Consider the following 21,818-nt stretch of genomic DNA (forward strand, 5'->3'; position numbering starts at 1 on the left):
GTGGTCAGATGAGACAAAAATTGAGCTCTTTGGCATGAACTCAACTCGCCGTGTTTGGAGGAAGAGAAATGCTGCCTATGACCCAAAGAACACCGTCCCCACTGTCAAGCATGGAGGTGGAAATGTTATGTTTTGGGGGTGTTTCTCTGCTAAGGGCACAGGACTACTTCACCGCATCAATGGGAGAATGGATGGGGCCATGTACCGTACAATTCTGAGTGACAACCTCCTTCCCTCCGCCAGGGCCTTAAAAATGGGTCGTGGCTGGGTCTTCCAGCACGACAATGACCCAAAACATACAGCCAAGGCAACAAAGGAGTGGCTCAGGAAGAAGCACATTAGGGTCATGGAGTGGCCTAGCCAGTCACCAGACCTTAATCCCATTGAAAACTTATGGAGGGAGCTGAAGCTGCGAGTTGCCAAGCGACAGCCCAGAACTCTTAATGATTTAGAGATGATCTGCAAAGAGGAGTGGACCAAAATTCCTCCTGACATGTGTGCAAACCTCATCATCAACTACAGAAGACGTCTGACCGCTGTGCTTGCCAACAAGGGTTTTGCCACCAAGTATTAGGTCTTGTTTGCCAGAGGGATTAAATACTTATTTCCCTCTGCAGAATGCAAATAAATTCATATACTTTCCACAATGTGATTTTCCGGATTTAATTTGTGATGTGCTATCTCTCACTGTTACCAATAACCTACCCTTCAATTATGGGCTGCTCATGTCTTTGTCAGTGGGCAAACTTACAAAATCAGCAAGGGATGAAATACTTATTTCCACCACTGTAGTGTGATGGTTCATTTTATCATGTACTTACATGCAGGTTTCCTTTTGAAAAAGCATAGCAAAATTCAGCCAGAGTCAAAGGGACATGGAATGGTCAGTGTGTGAGCGCTGAACCATTGAAGCCAAGTGCGTGCCTTCACTAAGTGACGGGATTGAGACATTTAACGGGGGTGGATAAATCAGAAAAACATGAGTGGAAAAAAAGCAATGGTAACATTTTATATGTGAGGTTTGATGTATGGACATATAAGTATTAGTTATTTAAGGTAATCTGGCACATGCAATGTTTCTTTTCCCTCATGTATTATCAGCACAATATTTAGGCATTGTATTTTATGAATTAATTACATACATGAAAATCTGTTTGCTACTTCTCTAGAGTAGGGTGATTATACATATTTTTTTTCCAGCTGTATTCAGCCACAGAAGTCAGCTGTGTATGTACATACTTTTTGTATATAGGAACGCCTAAATGTGTGAAGATGGTTCCTCTGATTCAACCACATGTCTTCTGGGGATGTAATGGTTTGAATAGAATAGAATAGAAATGAGCACATTTTATTTTCATTTCATTTATTTATTAGGATTTATTTACCGCCTTTTAGAAGGAATTCACTCAAAGCAGTGTACAGTAAGAATAGATCAAACGTGAGCAATAGGCAATTACAGCAGTAAAAATATTCAACTAACAATACAAAGAATGACATGGTATATTACTTGCAACATCGGAACAATATGTAATGGAACATTATAAATAATAGTGAAGGGTAAGGCAAAGTTGTAACATATAGATGGGTAAGAAAGTAGGAAGAGTTAGAAAGTAAGGTGATTGATTTGAAGAAAGTTGCACATGAGGTCAGAGAGATAGTTAAATATTATCTCAGCTAGGGTAGGAGTGGATAAACATGTTCCGCTGCAGTATGTGCAGCCCAATTCAATCCTTGTGTGTGTGAGTGAGTCTAACAAGTTAGTTACTTCTTCCATTAAAGGCTTGGTTGAAGAGCCAAGCTTTCATCTGCTTCCTGAAGTAGAGATAGTCTTGTGTTAAGTGGAGCCTTTCAGGCAGTGCATTTCAGAGTGTGGGGGCTACTCTGGAGAAGGCTCGCTTGCGAGTATCACATGGTGTGATGTCTTTTGGAGAGGGTGTACATAGTGAAAGTTCTTGGGAGGACTTTAGTGTCCTTGGTGGTGTGTGGAGGACCATCCTATTCTTCAGATACTCAGGACCATTTCCTTTCAGGGCCTTGAAGATCAGACATAGAGTTTTTAATTTAGCCCTGTATTGTACTGGTAGCCAATGAAGTTTTTGCAAAAATGGTGTGATGTGGTCACGTAGCTTGCAACCTTCTGTGAGTCTTGCTGCTGCATTCTGAATCAACTGGAGCTGGTGCAGGCCCTTTGTAGTCAGACCATTGTATAGTGCATTGCAGTAATCCAGTCTTGATGTTACCATGGCATGCACAACTGGGATAAGATTTACCTTCTCAATGTAAGGAGAGAGGCAGCATAGCTGTTGCAGATAGTAGAAGCAGCTCTTGAAGGTTGCTTGGATTTGGGGTATCATAGTAAGTGTTACTGTTCAAAGTGTTGAATCTAACTGTGTTCCAAGGCTCCTGACTGGTGATTTGAGCAGGAGTTCAAACTTCCCAAAAGGGATTTTGATGTCAGGTATGTATCCATTTGTGTTAGAGACCCAGAGAAGCTCGGTTTTACTTGGGTTCAGGCAAAGTTTGTTGTGTTTAGTCCCTTCTTGAATTGATGTTAGACAGGTAATCAGTTTATTCAAGCTGTAGGTAAGTCAGGTTCAATGTGTATGAGTAGCTGCTCATCATCTGCATAGATGTAGAACTGAGTGTCCATTGACCAAATCAGCTCAGCTAGTGACTTGAGGTAGATATTGAACAGAATAGGTGACAGTATCAATCCTTGTGGTACCACGCAAGTCATTGTCCACGGTGGTGATGAGTTGCTCCCAAACATTATGGATTGTTGCCTGTCTGATAGATAGGATCTGAACCAGGCAAGAACTGTTCCATTGATACTTGTTTCTGTCAGTTGTGCTAGAAAGATATCATGATCCACAGTGTCAGAAGCTGCTTAGAAATCTAGCATTACTAACATCAAGGTGAATCCCTTGTCTGATCGTAGCTGGACAGATTCAGTTTCAGAAGTTGGAGAACAAGGACAGTGCTGGGCAGACTTCTGTGGTCTGTGCCCTTATCATAAGTGAATAAATTTGAATGGGCTGGCATGTAGATTTTCAAGGGCTTTGATGCTAACTTCAGAATTTTTAGAACGGGGATTGTGCATATACTTGTATGGTCTATGCCCTGAAAATGGCAAAGACAAACCAAGATTAAGTATACATATGAAGTATCACATACCATATGTAATGAGTTTATCTTGTTGGACCAGGGGCGTATCTGCATGGGGCCACAGGGGCCTGGGCCCCCGCAGATTTCGCCCTGGCCCCCCTCCCCGCCGTCAACCCTCCCCCGCTGCTTACTTTTGCTGGCGCCGAGGTCCGACCCGCAATCTCCGTTTTTCGTCTTCCTCCGTGGCCATGCTTCCAGGAAGTAACGCTGCAGTGCTGATTCGTTGAATCCAGTTCGGCGTCTGACGTCAAACGTCGAACTGGAGTCAACGAATCAGCACTGCAGCGTTACTTCCTGGAAGCATGGCCACGGAGGAAGACGAAAAACGGAGATTGCGGGTCGGGACCTCGGCGCCAGCAAAAGTAAGCAGCGGGGGAGGGTTGACGGCGGGGAGGGGGTGGAGAGAGGCGGCGGCGGGGGGGGGGGAGGGAGGCAAAAATGTGCCCCCCCTCTCTGGCTCTGGCCCCCCCTACCGCCGGATTCCAGATACGCCCCTGTGTTGGACAAACTGGATGGACTGTACAGGTCTTTATCTGCCATCATCTACTATGTTACTGTGGTAATATGTGCAAGTTATGCACACAAATGTTTAGAATTCTAGTATATACACACATATGCTATTCTCTCTCCGCCCGAAATAGGTAGATGGATTCAGTTCCTGAGACCAACTACAACGTCCCATAACCCTCTCTCTTCCTGCTTTGTTAAACATTTCCTACTGGTATTTCTCCTCTACATCCATTCTTTGGACTTCCTTTCTCTCTCTACAGGAGCGGTCCCAAATGCCTGGAGATCTTTATTTGTTCATCCTAAATTAAAAGACCCAGCCCATTTTCTTAGTGACCCTGCAAACTACCACCCCATAGCTAATATCCCCCTTTTAGCCTAATTCACCGAATCCATAGTTCACCAGCAAATCACAGCATTCATTTCCCGAGCTTAGATTCTACATTCACACCAAACCAGTTTCTGCTGAAATCATAATACTGAAACCACACTACTAGGTCTGAGGACCACAATTCTCTCCCACCTTGACTGGTTTCAATCAGTTTTTCTCATTTTGTTGGATCTTAATGCAGTGTTCGACTTAGTCAACCATTCCATTCTGCTTTCTGAATTGTACCAGATGGGTCTTCGCGGAATGGCATATGTCTGGTTCGCTTCCTATCTCACCCATCACTTCTATATGGGATAATCTTCTCCCTCTGATTCAGCCCCTTCTCCTTAGGCTCTGGTGTGCCATAAGGATTGATTCTATCACCTCTGCTATTCAATATTTTCCTAGCACCTCTTTTGTTCTTAGCAAATTCCCTTGATTTTATTGCATTTGTTTATGCAAACTATATCCAGCTACTTTATGTCCTTGACCCCCTAAATCCTCAAGACATCTCTCTCCTACATACCAAACTCACACAGTTTACTAATTGACTTCATGTAAAATAAGCTAGTACTAAATCCTAAAAAACCTGACTTTCATCAGCAACTCTCCCAGGTCATCCGTTGCTCATTCTACAAATTGAAGTTGACCCACTTTATCTGTTACCTCCTTCATCCATCAACACTAATGTCCTTGTTCACTCTTTGGTCATTTCACAACTGGACTATTGTAACTCGCTTTACAAATCTCTTACATCTAAAGATTATCCAGAAAACTGCTATCAAACTTATACATGGTACCCAGAAATTTGATCACATAACTCCCCTCGTGAAATCATTTCACTAGCTGCCGCTTCCTCAACATTATGCCTACAAAATTTTAGTTCTGGACTCGCTCTCTCCATTCACAGACACAACAATGCTTGTGTCAGAGAGAGAGTGCGATTGGGTGAGATTGTGTCTGTGAGAGTGTGTGTGTGTGTGTGTGTCAGAATGACAGTGTGTGCAAGTGCATATGTGAGACACAGCGAGACCGAAAGTTTGCTGAACCCCCTTCCCCTCCCACTCCCCCTTCCACCCCTGTCTGAATTCCTGAAATGCCTCCCACTTCTTCACATGTGAGTTCCAGGACCCCCCCCCCCCGCCAGTTCTTCCCATCCCCCCTCTCCCCTTCCCACTCCACCTCTCCCCCCTCTCCGAGTTCCAGGACCCGCATCCTCCTCCTCCTCCTCTCCCCCTTCTTCCCATTCCCCTACCCCCTGATCCAGGACCCCCTCCCCTTCCAGTTCCAGGACCTGCCCCTCCCCTTCCAGTTGATTTCCAGGAGTCCCCTCCCCCTGTGTTGTTTCAGGACCCCCCTTCCCTCCCCTGTCATTTCAGGACCCCCCTCCCCACCTCCTGCACGTTTTTACCTCCCGCACGCTTCACACAGCCTCTTCTTTCGCTTCTGTTTCAGCTGTTCCTGTGGACCCGCCCTTGAGGATGGGACCACAGGAACAGCTGAAACAGAAGCGAAAGAAGGACCCCCTTCCCTCCCCATGTCGTTCATGACCCCCCTTCCCTCCCCTGTCATTTCAGGACCCACCTCCTGCACATTTTTACCTCCCGCACACTTCACACAGTCTCTTCTTTCGCTTCTGTTTCAGCTGTTCCTGTGGTCCCGCCCTCAAGGGCGGGACTTCACGAACAGCTGAAACAGAAGCGAAAGAAGGACCCCCTTCCCCCCTGGTGTCGTTTCAGGACCCACCCACCCCACCTCCTGCACATTTTTACCTCCTGCACTGTAGGGATGTCACTTCACACAGCCTCAACTTTCTCTTCTGTTTTAGCTGTTTGTGTGGTCCCGCCCTCAAGGGCGGGACCACACGAACAGCAGAAACAGAAGCAATAGAAGAGGCTGTGTGATGCGGATGACGTCACTGATCTACTGCCGGAATCAGACCAAGGAGCCACGGTCCCAGGCAGAGACCAAACGTTGGAGGTGAGAATTATTATATAGGATGTGCCAATCAGGCACTCTCAAGGCATTTATACGTAGGTGTACTGTTATATAAGTATCCCTTTTATATGTGAAAATGGTTTATAAAATTATATTTCTTAATGATAAGATGCAGTCTCTGCCCAGTCTCCATTCATTTTCTGCTCCATTCTGCATTATACAGTTAACCCTGGAAATACTACACACTAAGGATTAAGCTACTACATTAACTGTTAGTGCAGCATGAACTCATACTACACACACAATAATTCTCGTGTTAACTGCTTAATGCACTTTAGTGAAAAGGGGCCTAGGTATTCAAATTCTGAAAAAATCTTCTTGGCAGTGTTTTGTTGACTATTAGTTCAATTCTGGGTCTGTGCTGGGACCGCTGCTTTTTAACATATTTATAAATGATCTAGAGATGGGAATAACTAGTAAGGCAATTACATTTGCTGATGACACAAAGTTATTCAAAGTTGTTAAATCACAAGGGGATTGTGAAAAAATTACAAGAGGACCATATGGGACTGGGGGACTGGGCATGTAAATAGCAGATGATGTTTAATGTGAACAAGTGCAAAGTGATGCATGTGGGAAAGAGGAACCCAAATTATAGCTATGTAACGCAAGGTTCCACATTAGGAGTCACCTACCAGGAAAGGCTTTGCTCAGTGTGCAGCAGTATGTAAGAAAGCAAATAGAATGTTAGGTATTTTTAGGAAAGGAATAGAAAACAAAAATGAGGATGTTATAATGATTTGTATCGCTCCATGGTGCAACTGCACCTCAAATATTGTGTTCAATTCTGGTCACCACATCTCAAAACAGATATGGAGGACTTAGAAAAGGTACAGAGAAGGGTGATGAAAATGATAAAGTGGATGGGATGACTTCCCTATGAGGAAAGGCTAAAGTGGCTATGGCTCTTCAGCTTAGAGAAAGTTGACTGAGGGGTGATATGATATAGGTCTATAAAATAATGAGCGGAGTGGAAAGGGTAGATGTGAAGCATCTGTACTCTTTCCAAAAATACTAGGACTAGGGGGCACACAATAAAGCTACAAAGTAGTAAATTTAAAACGAATCGGAGAAAATGTTTCTTCATTCAATGTGTAATAAAACTGTATAAATCATTGCCAGAGAATGTAGTAAAAGCAGTTAGCTTAGCAAGGTTTAAAAAAGGTTTGGTTGACTTCCTAAAGGAAAAGTCCATCAACCATTATTAAAATGGACTTGAGGAAAATCCACTGCTTATTTCTATGATACGCAGCATAAAATGTATTGTACTTTTTTTGGATCTTGCCAGGTACTTGTGACCTGGATTGGCCACTGTTGGAAACAGGATAGTAGGCTTCATGGGCCTTCGGTCTGTCCCAGTATGGCAATACATTTGTACTTATGTAACATTGTCAATACTACTATTACTACTACTAATCATTTCTAAAGCACTACTAGATGTACGTAGCACTGTACACATTATATGCAGGTACTTTTTCTGTCCCTAGAGGGCTCACAATCTAAGTTTTTGCACCTGGGGCAATGGAGGGTTAAGTGCCCTGCCCAAAGTCACAAGGGGCTGCAGTGAGAATTGACCCAGTTCACCAGGATCAAAGCCTGCTGCACTAATCATTAGGCTACTCCTCCACTCATTTACTTATATACTTATGCTTACCATTCAAGATATGAATGAGCATACAGAAAAATTGTTTTGGATACTAGAGAAATATAGGAAGTGAAAACTATGCTTTTGTCTTTCTTAAAGTTATCAACAGCAAACGAGTGAAATAGCATTAGCCACATTTCATGCTTGAAAAAAAACCACATATATACATCAACAAATATTTGACCCCCCCCCCCCCCCCCCCCCCCCACACACACACACACACACCTCTGTCTAGAATGTAAAATCTCTTTTGGTGAAATATCACAATAGTAATGAAGTGAAGTTGCTACAATAGACTGTGCAATCAGATTTTTACAATAAACACGAGCTTGAAAATGGTGATGTTCAACCTCCCTGTTGATGGATAGATTCAGTGGTGTAACAGTACAGCTGTAATGTGACATTCCACACACACGCACACACATACACAAAAGCATCTGAATATGGAGCAGTGGCTTTCAGATTGGTTGTCTAGGCAATTTGCACTTCAAGCAATTATTCATAACTGCAGGCCTCTTGTGGAATATTTTAAGCAAGATAAAGATAATGATCCAATTTCTAAATACTGTAACAAAAAGCCGAAAAACCTGGAATACCTAATAGCATTAAAGTATTGAATAATGTTTTGCCAGGGCTGGCTTCATTATCCATGCTATTTGAACAATGCTGCCTGACATCTCATGAAGTATTTTGTTTGCACACGGTAAATTAAAAAAAAAAAAAGATTAGAGGACAAGACCATGGTGATTCAATTTCGTGGAATGATAAAGCTCTTCTAGACATAAGCTTTCAAGAAAATAGCCAAAAGAATATTATATCCATATTAACTTTCATAAACATAATGTGTGCTCATGTGTCTGATGGCTTTCCAGAGAATGAAGTCCAGGAATGGTCTGCTTAGGGCTCTGTAGCAGTAATGCAGTGTAACTTTACCTTTGGAACTGACCAGTTCAGTTGCTTGTGTTCAAAATATGAATACTTTTCATGCTGATAACACTGTTATACTTGATCAATACAATCATGGTGACATTTATTTATAAAAAATTATATTCCACAGGATCTAAACAATGTTCAGTGGATAACATAATAAAAACATCCATAATAATATAAAACAATGTAGTAAGAATAACACTTAGTTTCATCCAAAGTCACCCAGATCAGCAATTCTCCTCTGTCCTGCAGTGAACTCAGTGAAAATCCAGGACATAATACTGGAACGTTAGGAGCCTCTTAACAAGGACATTTTGTTTCACCCTTCCTGGGCACGTTCCAGTATTATTTCCTTACAGTGCTGGTTTTCACTGGATGACAGAGTAATGTTGCTCATCTGGGTGTCTTTGGATAAAGCTAAGCGTTATTCTTTCGACATTTATATTGATAAAATTTATACACTAAGAATATGGAGAAGTACTTTAAAATTTTTAAAAATTTACAAACTATGAACATTGTACAAATATAAGAACTGGCGAATTATTATTTTCAAGAGTCCATTTGGACTGTGGAATTTTTTTAGGACCTGTGATGGTTAAGAGCATGGAATCAAGATTTCTTCTGATTTTAATGATATGCTGAAGTCCTTTTTCTCCACTACTGTTGTATGTGTTGACAATCTAGAGATATTAAAGTAAATAAATACTTGTGACTGAGCTAGGTGGTAATAATATATGCTTTATTATTCTTTTAGGGGCCAATATTCAGCCCACGGTGGTATGCAGTATCAGAGCTGCTCACAACCACAGGCTGGACTGTCCCAAGATATTTGATGCTGGGGCATGTGTGGCTCCTGGCATTGGATATCTGGGTAACAGCAAGCACCCAAAAGTTAACTGAGCACTGGCTGATATTCAGACTAGTGCCCAGTTAACTTTTGCACAACGTTTATGAAACATCAGTAAGCCCACTGCGGGCTTACCTTGTGCCAATCCAGAACTACTGCTGGGCTACCATAGGAGCCTGGCAGTAGTTCCCATCCCTAGCACACGCCATTTCCAGTGCTACAAAAATATGTCCTTACTGCTGGGTTAGTGCGGGAGCCCTTACCGCCATCGCAATGGGTGGTGGTAAGGGCCCCCCCCCCCGAAATAACCCCGCGGTAAGTGTTTCACTTACCGCATAGCCATTTCTTTTCCTCAGAAAAAGACAGCCTTTTACCTATCCTCTTATACTCCCGCTGCAACCTCACCACTCTGCTTCCTGCTGTTTTTTTTTGTCCATGATGCAATCTGTATCATTTTACCCCTCATAAAGGCTTTTCCTGCTTCCCATAACAGGCCTTCACTAACCTCCTCCACATCATTAGTATAAATAATTTTCATAGGCCTCCTTTCCTTCCCAACCTCTATTTACATTGAAACTAACACATAGTTTGAGATGTCTATATGTTCTATTTCCAACCCTTTACCCTATTTATTTGACGTTTTTTATGATTTCATGATTGTGTTATGTTTACCTTAGTCTTACATTTTTTGGTCTTTGGACAAGCCGTCTTTCTTTTAATCACACAGGTCAACCTGTCATAGCACATCATCTCTTCTGCCCTAAGATACCATTCCCACAGTGCATTCTTGCACTCACTATTTGATCAACAATAACAATTCTAGCTTTTCTTTCTGTAGCACCCTGTCTGTATTGACAATCTCTGGCCTCAGCTCCAATTAACAGCTCAAGGGATGACATGTACATGGTATAAGAGGCTTGGAGAGGCTAAGCCTCCCCTGCTGTGCTCTGAGGGGTTTAAATTGTTGATTTACCTCCATCCTCACAGCAGGAGCTGCAGTAAAAGCCCTCTAGCCTTGTGTAACCAGTTGTAGAAATTGGTTTATGGTTTGTTTACCTTACTGTTGGGAGACAAGGGGGGGGGGGGGGGGTTGGCTGGAGGTGTCCTGGGTTGCCAGGGAGATATTTAACGAGGATGACTTCCTGACCTGCACTGAGGACAGATAGCAGCAGAATCGGATACTGGGCCAGCATGATCAGAAAAAGTCACCAGACAACAAAGGTAGAAAAGATCATTTTATTTTCATTATACTGTTTGTAATATGTCCACTTTGAGAATCAGGTGCTCAACATTAAAAGTTTATATTTATTTACTTATTTATGGCATTTTATCCCACATTAAACATGAATTAGGGTGTTTTGTGGCTCTACATGAGAATTGTGATGATATGATCCCTTGTTTCATATTGTTGATGGTCTGCATTTTCTGTATGGGTGGTATATTGGTGTATATCGATTCTGCCCAGTGTAATATTTTGGGTACAGTAAGGTTCTGAGTGTGTTTTTGCACAAAGTTGTGCATAGTGTTTTGCAGTTGAGCGATTGTGCTTAGAATATGCTTTGAGCAACCACTTTATTCTTTGACATATGATACATATCTAATATCTAAATTTAATAAAAGGTATTAATTGTGACTTTTATTTTTATTTATTTATTTTTTCTGTGTGTTATCAGACAATTATGGATTTAAGCTCCACCCCTGGCCCCACTCCTAACCCCGCCCCCTTTAGCCTCACCAAACAGTTGGGCCACCGACCGCCTATGTGTACATGCAATCCACACAATCTCCACAATGTGAGCAGTCACCTGGGTCCAAAATCTCTGAACTACTCTGCAATCCCACCACAAGTGAAAAAGGTTCCCCTCTCCAAACTTTCCAACAAACTACCATGCCTTAACTCCTCCCTCTGAACAGAAGAACTTGTGAAATGTACATCCTGATGATTATTTTGTACTGAGTTTGCCTATAATTAGTAAACACTGAACACTTCTGCCGTAGTTGTTTTTATCTTTACCCAGTCTTCCTTTAGCAACCAGGAGTTCCAGGCGAAGGTGGGACTGGGGCGTGGTTATTGGCAGAGGAGAGTTGGGTGTCTTTAGCTGATAATCGAAACAAGAAGGATGTTTTTGACGAGAATTTGGTCCGCTTTATTTGGACCCTTTTTTTTCAGGTCCAAGTTCCAAAAAAGTGCCCCAACTGACCAGATGACCACTGGAGGGAATCAGAGATCACCTCCCCTGACTCCCCCAGTGGTCACTAACCCCCTCCCACCAAAAAAAAACACTTTAAAAACTTTTTCTCCAACCTCTATGCCAGCCTCAAATGTCGTACCTACCTCTATGACAGCAGAATGTGTTCTATCCTCTGACAGCCTTTCCCTGGTTCTGATGTGGCTCTCGGGTGAGTGTGACACCTTTTCTGTTATGCGTACTGCAGAGTCACATCAGCAATGCATTGTGGTGGGTGTAGGGTATTGGGCTCCGTGATTCCACTAGCTTGTGTTAAATGCTCACGATGTTGGTAGTTGGTAAGCTCTACTCCCATGGTGCTTTTCCCCCTGCTTACTGGGTCAGAGTGTGCCCTGTTGTGTTTCCGGTAGTCCATGAGGTAGTGGCCATTTTTGTAAGACAGTTTTAGATCCCTTTCATGTGTTACCCAGTTTACTGAAAGAGGGCATTGTACACTATTCTGCCAGCTCTGACCTACTGCTAATCTCAGTACCAGGGAGACTCGTTGCCAGCAGGGCACAACCTGTGATCTGCACTGAACTGTGACTAAACGTGGTTATTCAAATAAAGGACTTTTTCAGAGAGATTAGTCTTCAGGTGTCAACTGGTGTGCCAAGGTTATACAGCAGCAACAAGTCCTGCCCCTGGAGCACTTTTAGTGGGTACTGCAGTGCACTTCAGGCAGGCAGACCCAGGCCCACCCATCCTCCATGTAACACTTGTGGTGGTAAATGGGAGGCCTCTAAAACCCACATTAGTTGCCCCCTTCACCCCTAAGAGCTATGGTACTGTTGTACAGTTGTCCCTCCCATGACCAAATGGCTTGGATTAGGACGTTTCTGAGCTGGGCGTTTGTAGTTTCCATTATCGCTAAAAAAACAAACCACCCATCTCAGAAATGACCAAATCCATGGGATTTGGTCCTTACAAACCATATTTTCGAAATGAATGATGGACGCCCATCTTTTTCAAAAATACGGTTCGGACCACCCCTTCTCATAGACGTTCCCGGAGATGGGCGTCCTTAGAGATGGGTGGCCCGCTTCGATTATGCCCCTCCACGTATACTTTGGAGGAAAGGCAAGAGAGAGAGGAGATATAATAGAGATGTTTAAATATCTCCATGGCATAAATTCACAAAAGATGTGTTTCTTTCATTTGAAGGGAAGCTCTGGAATGAGGGGGGATAGGATGAAGGTGAAAGGGTCTCAGGAGCAACCTTAACCATTACTTCTTCATGGAAAGATTGGCAAATTCTTGGAATGGCCTTGGAATTGTGAAGGTAGTGAAGATGAAAACTGTATCCAAATTCAAGAAAGCTTGGGAGAAATAAATAGGATCTCTAAGGGAGAGGAAGGAATGGTAGTTGGCATGGATGGGCAGACTGGATAGGCCATATGGTTTTAATCTGCCTTTATTTTTCTCTGTTGCTATGTTTCAGTAACCTGCCTTCCTGCCAAATAAGCTAGATGGCTCCTTATAGAATTACCCCCCACAAACTTAAGAGGGTGTAAGAGGTTTTATGACTGATAAGAGCAGACATGGAGATGAGCTCTGATTAAGTTTAGAGCTCAAATCATTAAGTTCTAAGAAAGAATAGTAACAGTATGGTTGGGAGGAAATGATGGGCCATATGGTCTTTATCTGCCATCATATTTCTATGTTTCCATAAAGCAGTAAGTGCTGTGTGGGCTATTTTATACATTTATAATATAGTAAATTGTAACAATAAACTATTTAGCTTGCATTTACATAAGTTCCCAGTCATCGTGCAGATGAATGGTGTTTCTGTTTAAATATCCAGGTAAGAGTATACTTAGTCATTTTTCTTTATTATATAATCATCTTCATGCTTGTGTTTGCCTACACAAGAACATAACTACAAAAGATAACTTATATTTCATGAAGAAAGGTTACATTGTTGTGCTTTTTGATTATCTAAAGCAAATGATTTGTTTAAAATAACATGTTCTAAAATTGTTTTGATAAGTATACAAGTTATTTGCATTTTACTTGCTTAGGTGCACTTGCTTCAGGGCAGAGACCATCAAACTCTTGTTCAGAAAAATTGCTAAAGATAAATTTTTGCCCATGCAGCTTACCAACATTATTCAGAGTTATTGAATATTCTTTTCAAGTCAGTATACTGCATAAAGTCAATTCAATTAAAAGGCATCACCTCAAAATAACTGAAAATACATAAATAACTTGTCTGGTGACCTTATTTTGTACTTAGATAATGATAAATCTGTCTTATCACACTGGTTAGGTAGTTGGCATAGAAACTCTGCAGTGACTCATTTAAAATGAAACCTAGGAGTTCAAAGTCAATAGAAGAGCCTAGTTTCTATAAACTTTTTATGAAGTGATTTTTTTTTAATTACTGATCTAGAGTGACAAACCTTTTAGCTTAATATGTTTCAAAGTGCTCGCATTAAGTCTTTTCATCCCTCAAGAGAAGTTGTTTTAAAGTTCATAGCTTTTCATAGGCCTCAGGAATAGGAGAAATTATGCCATCAGGCAAAGACAATAAGGGCCGAACAATAGGAGTCTATTCTATAATGGAACCTAGGTGTCTAGGTTTTGTTTAGATTGAATTCTGGCATCACCCTATGTTTTTTGAGGGATGGTGAGTTTTGTGGAAGATATGGGAGTTATTCTTAGACCTTTACTTGACACTATGGATTGTAATAACTATCGACCAGTTGCTAATATCCTGACAAAAATTATGGAAGCTATTGTAACATCACAGCTCCAAGAGTATTTGGATGATCACAATTTATTGGATCTTTTTCAATCAGGTTTTTGCTCCGTTTTTAGTATGGAGATGATACTTATGGTATTGGTATCCAAACTGTGGGGCTATTTTGATATGAAGATTGAGGTGATGTTAACATAATTAAACTTGCCAGCAGCCTTTGACCTGGTGAATCATGGTGTACTTTTAGGGAAGATGGAGGGTATGGGAATGGTAGAGAAAGTGCTAAAGCGGTTTAAAGAATTTTTGAAAAATAGATTTTTGTAGGTCTATTGGCAAGATGAATGGTCAAAATCATGGCATAGGGAGTTCCTCAGGGCTCACCTCTTTCCCCAGTTCTTTTGTAATTTAAATATGAGTGAATTAGGATTGATATTGAAGAGGAGAGATATTGAATATTTTTATGCAGATGATATTGTTTTGGAATTTTCCCTATTTTTATAAGATGTTACTGCTGTGAAAATGTTGATGAATGAAGTTTTTAGGGAAATCTTTGTTTGGATGTCTCCAAAGAGCAGTTCCACTGAGAGTTATAGATGGACAAAGAGACCTAAATTTGGATATTGTGTGCCTCCATGATTCTGACATATCTGTTAAAAAATGAAATGTTGTTGGGAGTTTGGCTTGACTTGGGTTTAACTTTGAAAGTTCATGTCAACCATTTGGTTCAAAAGTTCTTGTTCAAACTGAAGTTACTACGTAGATTGAGATATTTTCTGGAAGCCCGTTATTTTCACTTTATTATTCAGGTGATGATTCTTTAATCATTGTATTATTGTAATATCTGTTTATTAGGGTTGTCTGATAAACAGTTATGAGACTTCAAGAATTACAAAATGCAGCTGCTAAAATGGGTTTGAAAGGTAATAAGTGTGGAGGTTCAGGGAGGCCTACAAGACAGTTGTGGTTTTTTTTTTGGGGGGGGGAGAGATTTGCATGAGGGAAGGTAGTCTTCTATTTTATGAACTCTGTCCCCTTTAAGATGATACTCCCAGGCCTTAAAAATAATAAATAATGTAGCTTGCAGAGTTTTACACAAGATGCACTGTTCAATTTGCATAATAAAGAGGTGCTTTGACTGCATTTGCTAACTTCATATTTCATATGCCATTTAACATATATAAACTATTGTGTATTAGTCCATTAATTCACCATAGTAACTATCCACACAGTAATAGCACACAAATTCACAGTTTAGCACACATTAGGAAAAGGGATCCTAAATTAAAATAAATTAGTGAAATTATGAAAGCCACCTTGGAATAGCCACCTTGGTGCTATTTATTTTGATTGCATTGGTAGAATGATGTAGAACTGGTATGTTGACTGGATTACACAGTGCGTTTATAATTGCTTTTCTTCTTTATTTTAAATCTTGCAGTGCCCCGATTCAGCTTGCAAGCAGGATCTACTAGCATACCTACAGCGAATCGCCCTCTATTGTCATCAACTTAATATTTGTAGTAAAGTGAAGGCAGAGGTACAGAATCTGGGTGGCGAACTTATTGTTTCAGGGGTAAGTTGCTATTTCATCAGCTTTATAGAGCCCATTTGAAATACTTGTAAGGAGAATCCCTGGAGAATAATACTGAAACAAACAAAGGGAGTTGTTTACTAAAGCGTAGCTCGAGTTATCTGCAGCAACGCCCATAGGAATAAAATGGGCCCTTCTGCAGATATCTCGAGCTCAGCAAGGCCCATAGGAATAAAATGGGCCCATCTGCAGATACCTTGAGCTAAGCAAGGCCCATAGGAATAAAATGGGCTCTTCTACAGATAACTTGAGCTAAGCTTTAGTAAACGGGGAGGGGGGGGGGGGAATGTACTGCTTCATAAATGAATTTATTTAAGCTGTATCACCAAGACGGTTAAGTGCATTTGGGGTCCATTTACTAAGCTGTGGTAAGTGCTAACAAGCAATTACTGCAGCTTAAAAGGGCTTTTCATGCATCCAGTGGTAATTTCCTGATCTGCACTTGAAATCAGTGTACTAAAAAATATTTTTTTATTTTATCATGGAGGGAGCATGTCTTGGGTTTGGAGAGTGGGTGTTTCTGTACTAATCAGTTAGCATGCAGTAATTTAGCTGCACTAACTGATTAGCATAGGACTAGCAAGTGGGCCCTTACTGCCTATGAAATAGGTGTCAGTAAGTGCCCACATGCTATTTTTTTTTAAACCGCAGCACACTAATAGCAATATTAATGCAGGGCCATGAAAAGATATGTTCATAGACTAAAAACTGATTGTCTAATGATATTACAATTATAATTCTCTGGTTTCTAATCAGGTGACCTTCAATCCCTCCTCCCACACATATAAACAAGATCGATTATTTTTGACTATTATTATTTTAAGATGGAATACCATGTGTAGAAAACCTGTACTCAGACCAGTTAAGCTGTTTATTACAAGTTTCTGTACCTTGCATACAAAGGCTCTTTTACTAAGCTGCAATAGGCATCTAACATGGGTTTACTGCATAATAGATGATAGTGCAGACCTCTGCTAACAGCTACTGCACTTCAATCCAGTCTCCCTCTGCTTCTTCTCGGTCCACGGTCTGGATTCAAAATGGCTACCATGACCCCTAGTGGTAGTCTTGCAGTACTACTGGAAGGTGGCATCCTTCCATCTAAAGACTAAACCTTTGGGGGCATGGTGTGGACCTTTGGAGCTGGGGATTTGGACCTCCAGAGGGTTGAGGGTGTGAGCCAGGAGGTGGATTGGACATCAGAGGATGGGGATGAGAAGCAGACATGAAGGAGTGCCATGATGGTTGATAGTATATTAGAGAAATCAGATGTTTGGGGATGTCTTGGGGCTGAGGGCTCGGGGGGGATTGAATTTGAGAGGATTCAGATTTGGGGGATGTTCTGAGAAGGGTGTGCCACTGTAGCTGTGTTATGATTTATGTATTTATTTATGTTTGGGCCCACACCATGTTATAGGCAGCGGCAGATAATACAGGAACATCCATGCTATCTGGCACTGCATTTAACATGGTGACATGCAGAAGTATCTGCCCATGGCATTAAGAAGGTAATTCTATAAATTGATGCCTAGACATACATGCCATTTATGAGCATCATAGGCACCAATAATTGGTAGTTACATGAGTAAGAACAGTGACCAGTGCACAATCAGGTAGTGCCTATGTGCTATAGTGTGTAATTGTGCGTGTGTGTGTGGGGGGGGGGGGGGGAGGTATAATTAGAGGCAAAGCATGAGCAAACAATGAGCTTATTTTCAAGTGAAACACATAACTTATATAATACTATCAGTTACATATGTCACTTGGTGCATATAAGAACTCCCATTTACACCTGCCATTAACAAGGTGCAAATGGTCACACCTAAACTTAGTTACACTCATGCTGATTTAAACCAGCTTTCTAAAATGGCATCTTGGTACACAAATGGCATCATAAAATTGGTGCCCGGTGCTGGGCATCTGCCTGCCTAGAGGGAGGCACTGATTGATAAAATTGCCTCCTATATGCAGGGCAGTGGCATAGCCAAGGATGGTTTTGGGGTCCTGGGCCCCCTCACCTTCAGCTCAAGCCCCTTCTGATTTCATGGCTGGCAGGGATGCCAAGCCCCGCCAGCTGAAAGACGTCTCATGCACGAGTCCCGCCTCTGCTTTCTGAGCAGCACTAAGTCAGCAGGCACCAATACTGGCTCTCACACATGCTCAGTTCAGCGACTGAACTGAACATAAATGTCAGTGGCTGAAGTGTGCCGCCAACTTGAGTGCTGCTCTGGCAGCACAGGTGGGACTTGCACAGGAGATGTCTTTGAGTGGCAGGGCTTGGCATCCCGGCCAACAAAGGTATATTTTAATGTGGGGTGGGGGGAAGGGATGACAGGGGAGGGGGAAGGAGGAGATAATACCTGGCCCCCTCAGTACACCTTTGGGATCCCTCAAAAATGGACGTCTGGCCACGCTTCTGGTGCATGCTAAACAGAAATTCCTTGTGGTGATTTTCAAAGCAAAAGTACTGTATATGCATACTATAATTTTGAAAATATGAAGAATCTGACACAGGTAAAACCGTGCATACTTTTCCCACATGTGTAGTTTAAAAAAAACTGATCCCCAAGGTGCATTATTGATTGGTAACGTATGAGTTGTGATATACCATCCTCAAGGCCTACTGCAACATTACATGGTATTTTACAACTGCTTTCCATTGAGGGGATGACCAAAGTTCACGGGGGCATGTCGGCAGCATAGCAGAGGTGGGACTGGGGCTTGCCTAACACATGGGCGTCCTCGGCCGATAATGGAAAAAAGAAGGGCGTCACTGACAAGCACTTGGCCGACTTTACTTAGTCCATTTTTTCTTGCAAACAAGCCTCAAAAAGGTGCCCAAACTGACCAGATGACCACCGGAGGGAATCAAGGATGACCTAACCTTACTTCCCCAGTTGTCACTAACCCCTCCCACCCTAAAAAATAACTTTAAAAACATATTTTGCCAGCCTCAAATGTTATACCCAGCTCCATGACGGCAGTATGCAGGTCCCTGGAGCAGTTTTAGTGGGTGCAGTGCACTTCAGGCAGGCGGACCCAGGCCCATCCTCCCCCCCACACACACCTGTTACACTTGTGGTGGTAAATGTGAGTCCTTCAAAACCCATTGTACCCACATGTAGTTGCCCCCCTTTAGCCCTTAGGGCTATAGTAGTGGTGTACAGTTGTAGGAAGTGGTTTTTTTTTTTTTTTGGGGGGGGGGGGTTAGCGGGCTCAGCACCCAAGGTAAGGGAGCTATGTACCTGGAAGCAATCTGTGAAGTCCACTGCAGTACCCCCTAGGGTGCCCGGTTGGTGTCCTGGCATATAAGGGGGACCAGTGCACTACGAATGCTGACTCCTCCCATGACCAAATGGCTTGGATTTGGTCGTTTCTAAGATGGGCATCCTCGGTTTCCATTATCGCAGAAAATCGGGGACAACCATCTCTAGGGACGACCATCTCTAAGGTCAACCTAAATGTTGAGATTTTGGAATCCCTGACCGTATTACCGAAACGAAAGATGGCCGCCCATCTTGTTCCGATAATACGGGTTTCCCCACCCCTTCCCGGAGACGTCCTGCAAGGACGGCCCCAGGAAAACTTAGGCACCCCATTTGATTATGCCCCTCTGAGTGACTCAACTTATACACAAAATTTCACCACACTCCTAAATTTAGGAGCCTAAAGAGTGGGTGGCAACAGGGGAAGATTGTGGGTGGAGGAAAATTCTAGGAGCTTAGCGCTTTTTTTTAAATATTAGGCCCCATTAGTCTAGATTTATGAGGCTAATTTATGAGCCTAGTTTTGGAAATCAGTGCTAAGCTCCTAACATTTTCCCCCCACCCTAAACCAGCCCTTATTACCACACATTTATTTAATTATTTAATTCTGTACCAGAAATGGCGAAATGTAAGCCACATTGAGCTTGCAAATAGGTGGGAAAATGTGGGATACAAATGCTACAAATAAATTATTGATTTGTTCATATATTTAGGATACTAGTGAAATTTTCAGTATAAATTTAAGTTTTCAACCCTACTAAATTTGCAAGGAGAACAATTTAAGAGTATTACTTTCAAAGTTAGGAAGATAAGACCTTTGAATACTGGTCCCATGAATGGCAAGTCTAATTTAAGATTAATTTTAAACTTAACACATTGACACTTAAGTTGAGCTAACAATAGGACATAATTTGGTGCTTAATTTAGGATCGCAGCTTTTTGAAATATTGAGTCTCGCTTCTATCAATCTGCGGAGCCTTTTAACTAAAGTGTGGCAAGTTTTTGCACTTACCATGCATTAGTTGTAAAAACCAGCACACTGTATGTGCAGAGCGTGTGTGATAATTGCCTGGGGTATGTCCAGCATTTGCTCTGCATCAGAGTTGTAGCCAGAAGTCCATTATTGGGGGGTCCCAAAGGTGGACTTGGAGGGCCAAGTATTCTCTCCCCTCCCCCTCCCCCCGCCGCTATTGCCACCACATTAAAATATACCTTTGCTGGCATAGATGCCAATCCACGCCAGCTGAAGATGTCTCCTGTGTGAGTCCCAACTGTACTGCCATGGCAGCACTCAAGTCAGCTTCGCACTTCAGTCGCCGACTGCTGAACTGAGCATGTGCGAGAGAGCTAGCATTGGTGGCTAAAGTGTGCCTGCTGACTTAGTGCTGCACAAACAGTAAGGGGGGGGGGGGGGGAACTCATGCAGGAGATGTGTTCAGCTGGCAGAACTTGGCATCCCTGCCAGGCCCCTTCCCTATTACTATGCCACTTCCATGAACACACTTTCTATGTTATTTTATGCACATATATTCAAACATTAAACAATTCACATAAATGAAAACCTCTTCCCAGTCCTGTGCCTATGAATGCCTCCTCTCAGTCCAGATAAAGTTGTATACATATGTTGTTCTCATGCTTAGGATGCAATTTGATAAAAAAAAATCTGTGTAAAGAATTGCTTTATCTACATTTTGTTTTTTGAAATTTATTCTCATTATTAATATATGCCAGTGGTTCCCAAGCCTGTCTCAAACAAACAGCAGCTAGTTGGATGAACAGGATATCTGCAATGAACATACATAAGAGGAATCTGCAGATATCCCGGCATTAAGGGTTCAGGTCGGTTATAGGTGTGCATTGGTTTCATTTTTACTGCAAGCCCTTCTCCTGTCACATTTTTTAAAAGCCCTTTTTTGCAGACACAGTAAAAACCAGCCCTATGCGCACCCAAAACACGTGCCTACACTACTGCAGGCCGCTTTTTACCATGACTTAGTAAAAGGACCCCTTCATCCTTTGTTGCCTAAGGTACAAACTTAGGTCTCCATATAATATAATAAACTGTAGTAATCTCAGAGCAGCAATTTGCCTCCAGTTTAGCAGTAATTTTGAGTGTACTATGATTACTTTCAATCAACAACTGTACTGCATAAAAAATCAGTGCTAAATTGGCAGTAAATTGTGAGGGAGTGGGTGGTACAAGAAAGTATTTCCTTAGGAACACTCCCTCACTGAAGCAGAGCCACCTTAAGAATAGGTAAGTTATGGCTTCAGGGTAACATTCCATGGAGCTGTATGTTGCAGCACCCCAACCTGTTTTGGGTGTTCCCGCTGTGGCAAGCGGGGCAGAGATCACTGTGCTGCTGCTGGGCAGCGAAACGTCACTGGGCCCGGTTTATCCACCTCTGCTGTCAGCTCTTTGGCTTCTGACTGGGAGTCAGGTGCAGAAGAGGCCTGAAATTATGGTCTCTGCTCCAGGGGGAGCACTCAATTGGGCATTTGATCTTGGTGAAATGGAGTCTGACTGTCTAAGCCTCAAGAAACAGGGGACTCTGGAGATCTCCCTGTAC

At 42.2% G+C, this 21,818-nt stretch overlaps 1 protein-coding gene across 1 annotated transcript in view; it reads left to right on the forward strand.

Moving 5' to 3' along the window:
• The window catches only part of CTNNA2 (catenin alpha 2), a 1,714,656-nt gene that overhangs the window by 1,612,710 nt on the left and 80,128 nt on the right, over positions 1-21,818 (forward strand). The window contains exon 17 of the mRNA XM_030191022.1: positions 15,830-15,964. Coding sequence (XP_030046882.1) covers positions 15,830-15,964 — 135 coding nt within the window. The remainder of the gene's footprint in view (positions 1-15,829; positions 15,965-21,818) is intronic.

This window comes from Microcaecilia unicolor, chromosome 2, assembly GCF_901765095.1.
Source record: "Microcaecilia unicolor chromosome 2, aMicUni1.1, whole genome shotgun sequence".
Classification (NCBI taxonomy): Eukaryota; Metazoa; Chordata; class Amphibia; order Gymnophiona; family Siphonopidae; genus Microcaecilia; species Microcaecilia unicolor.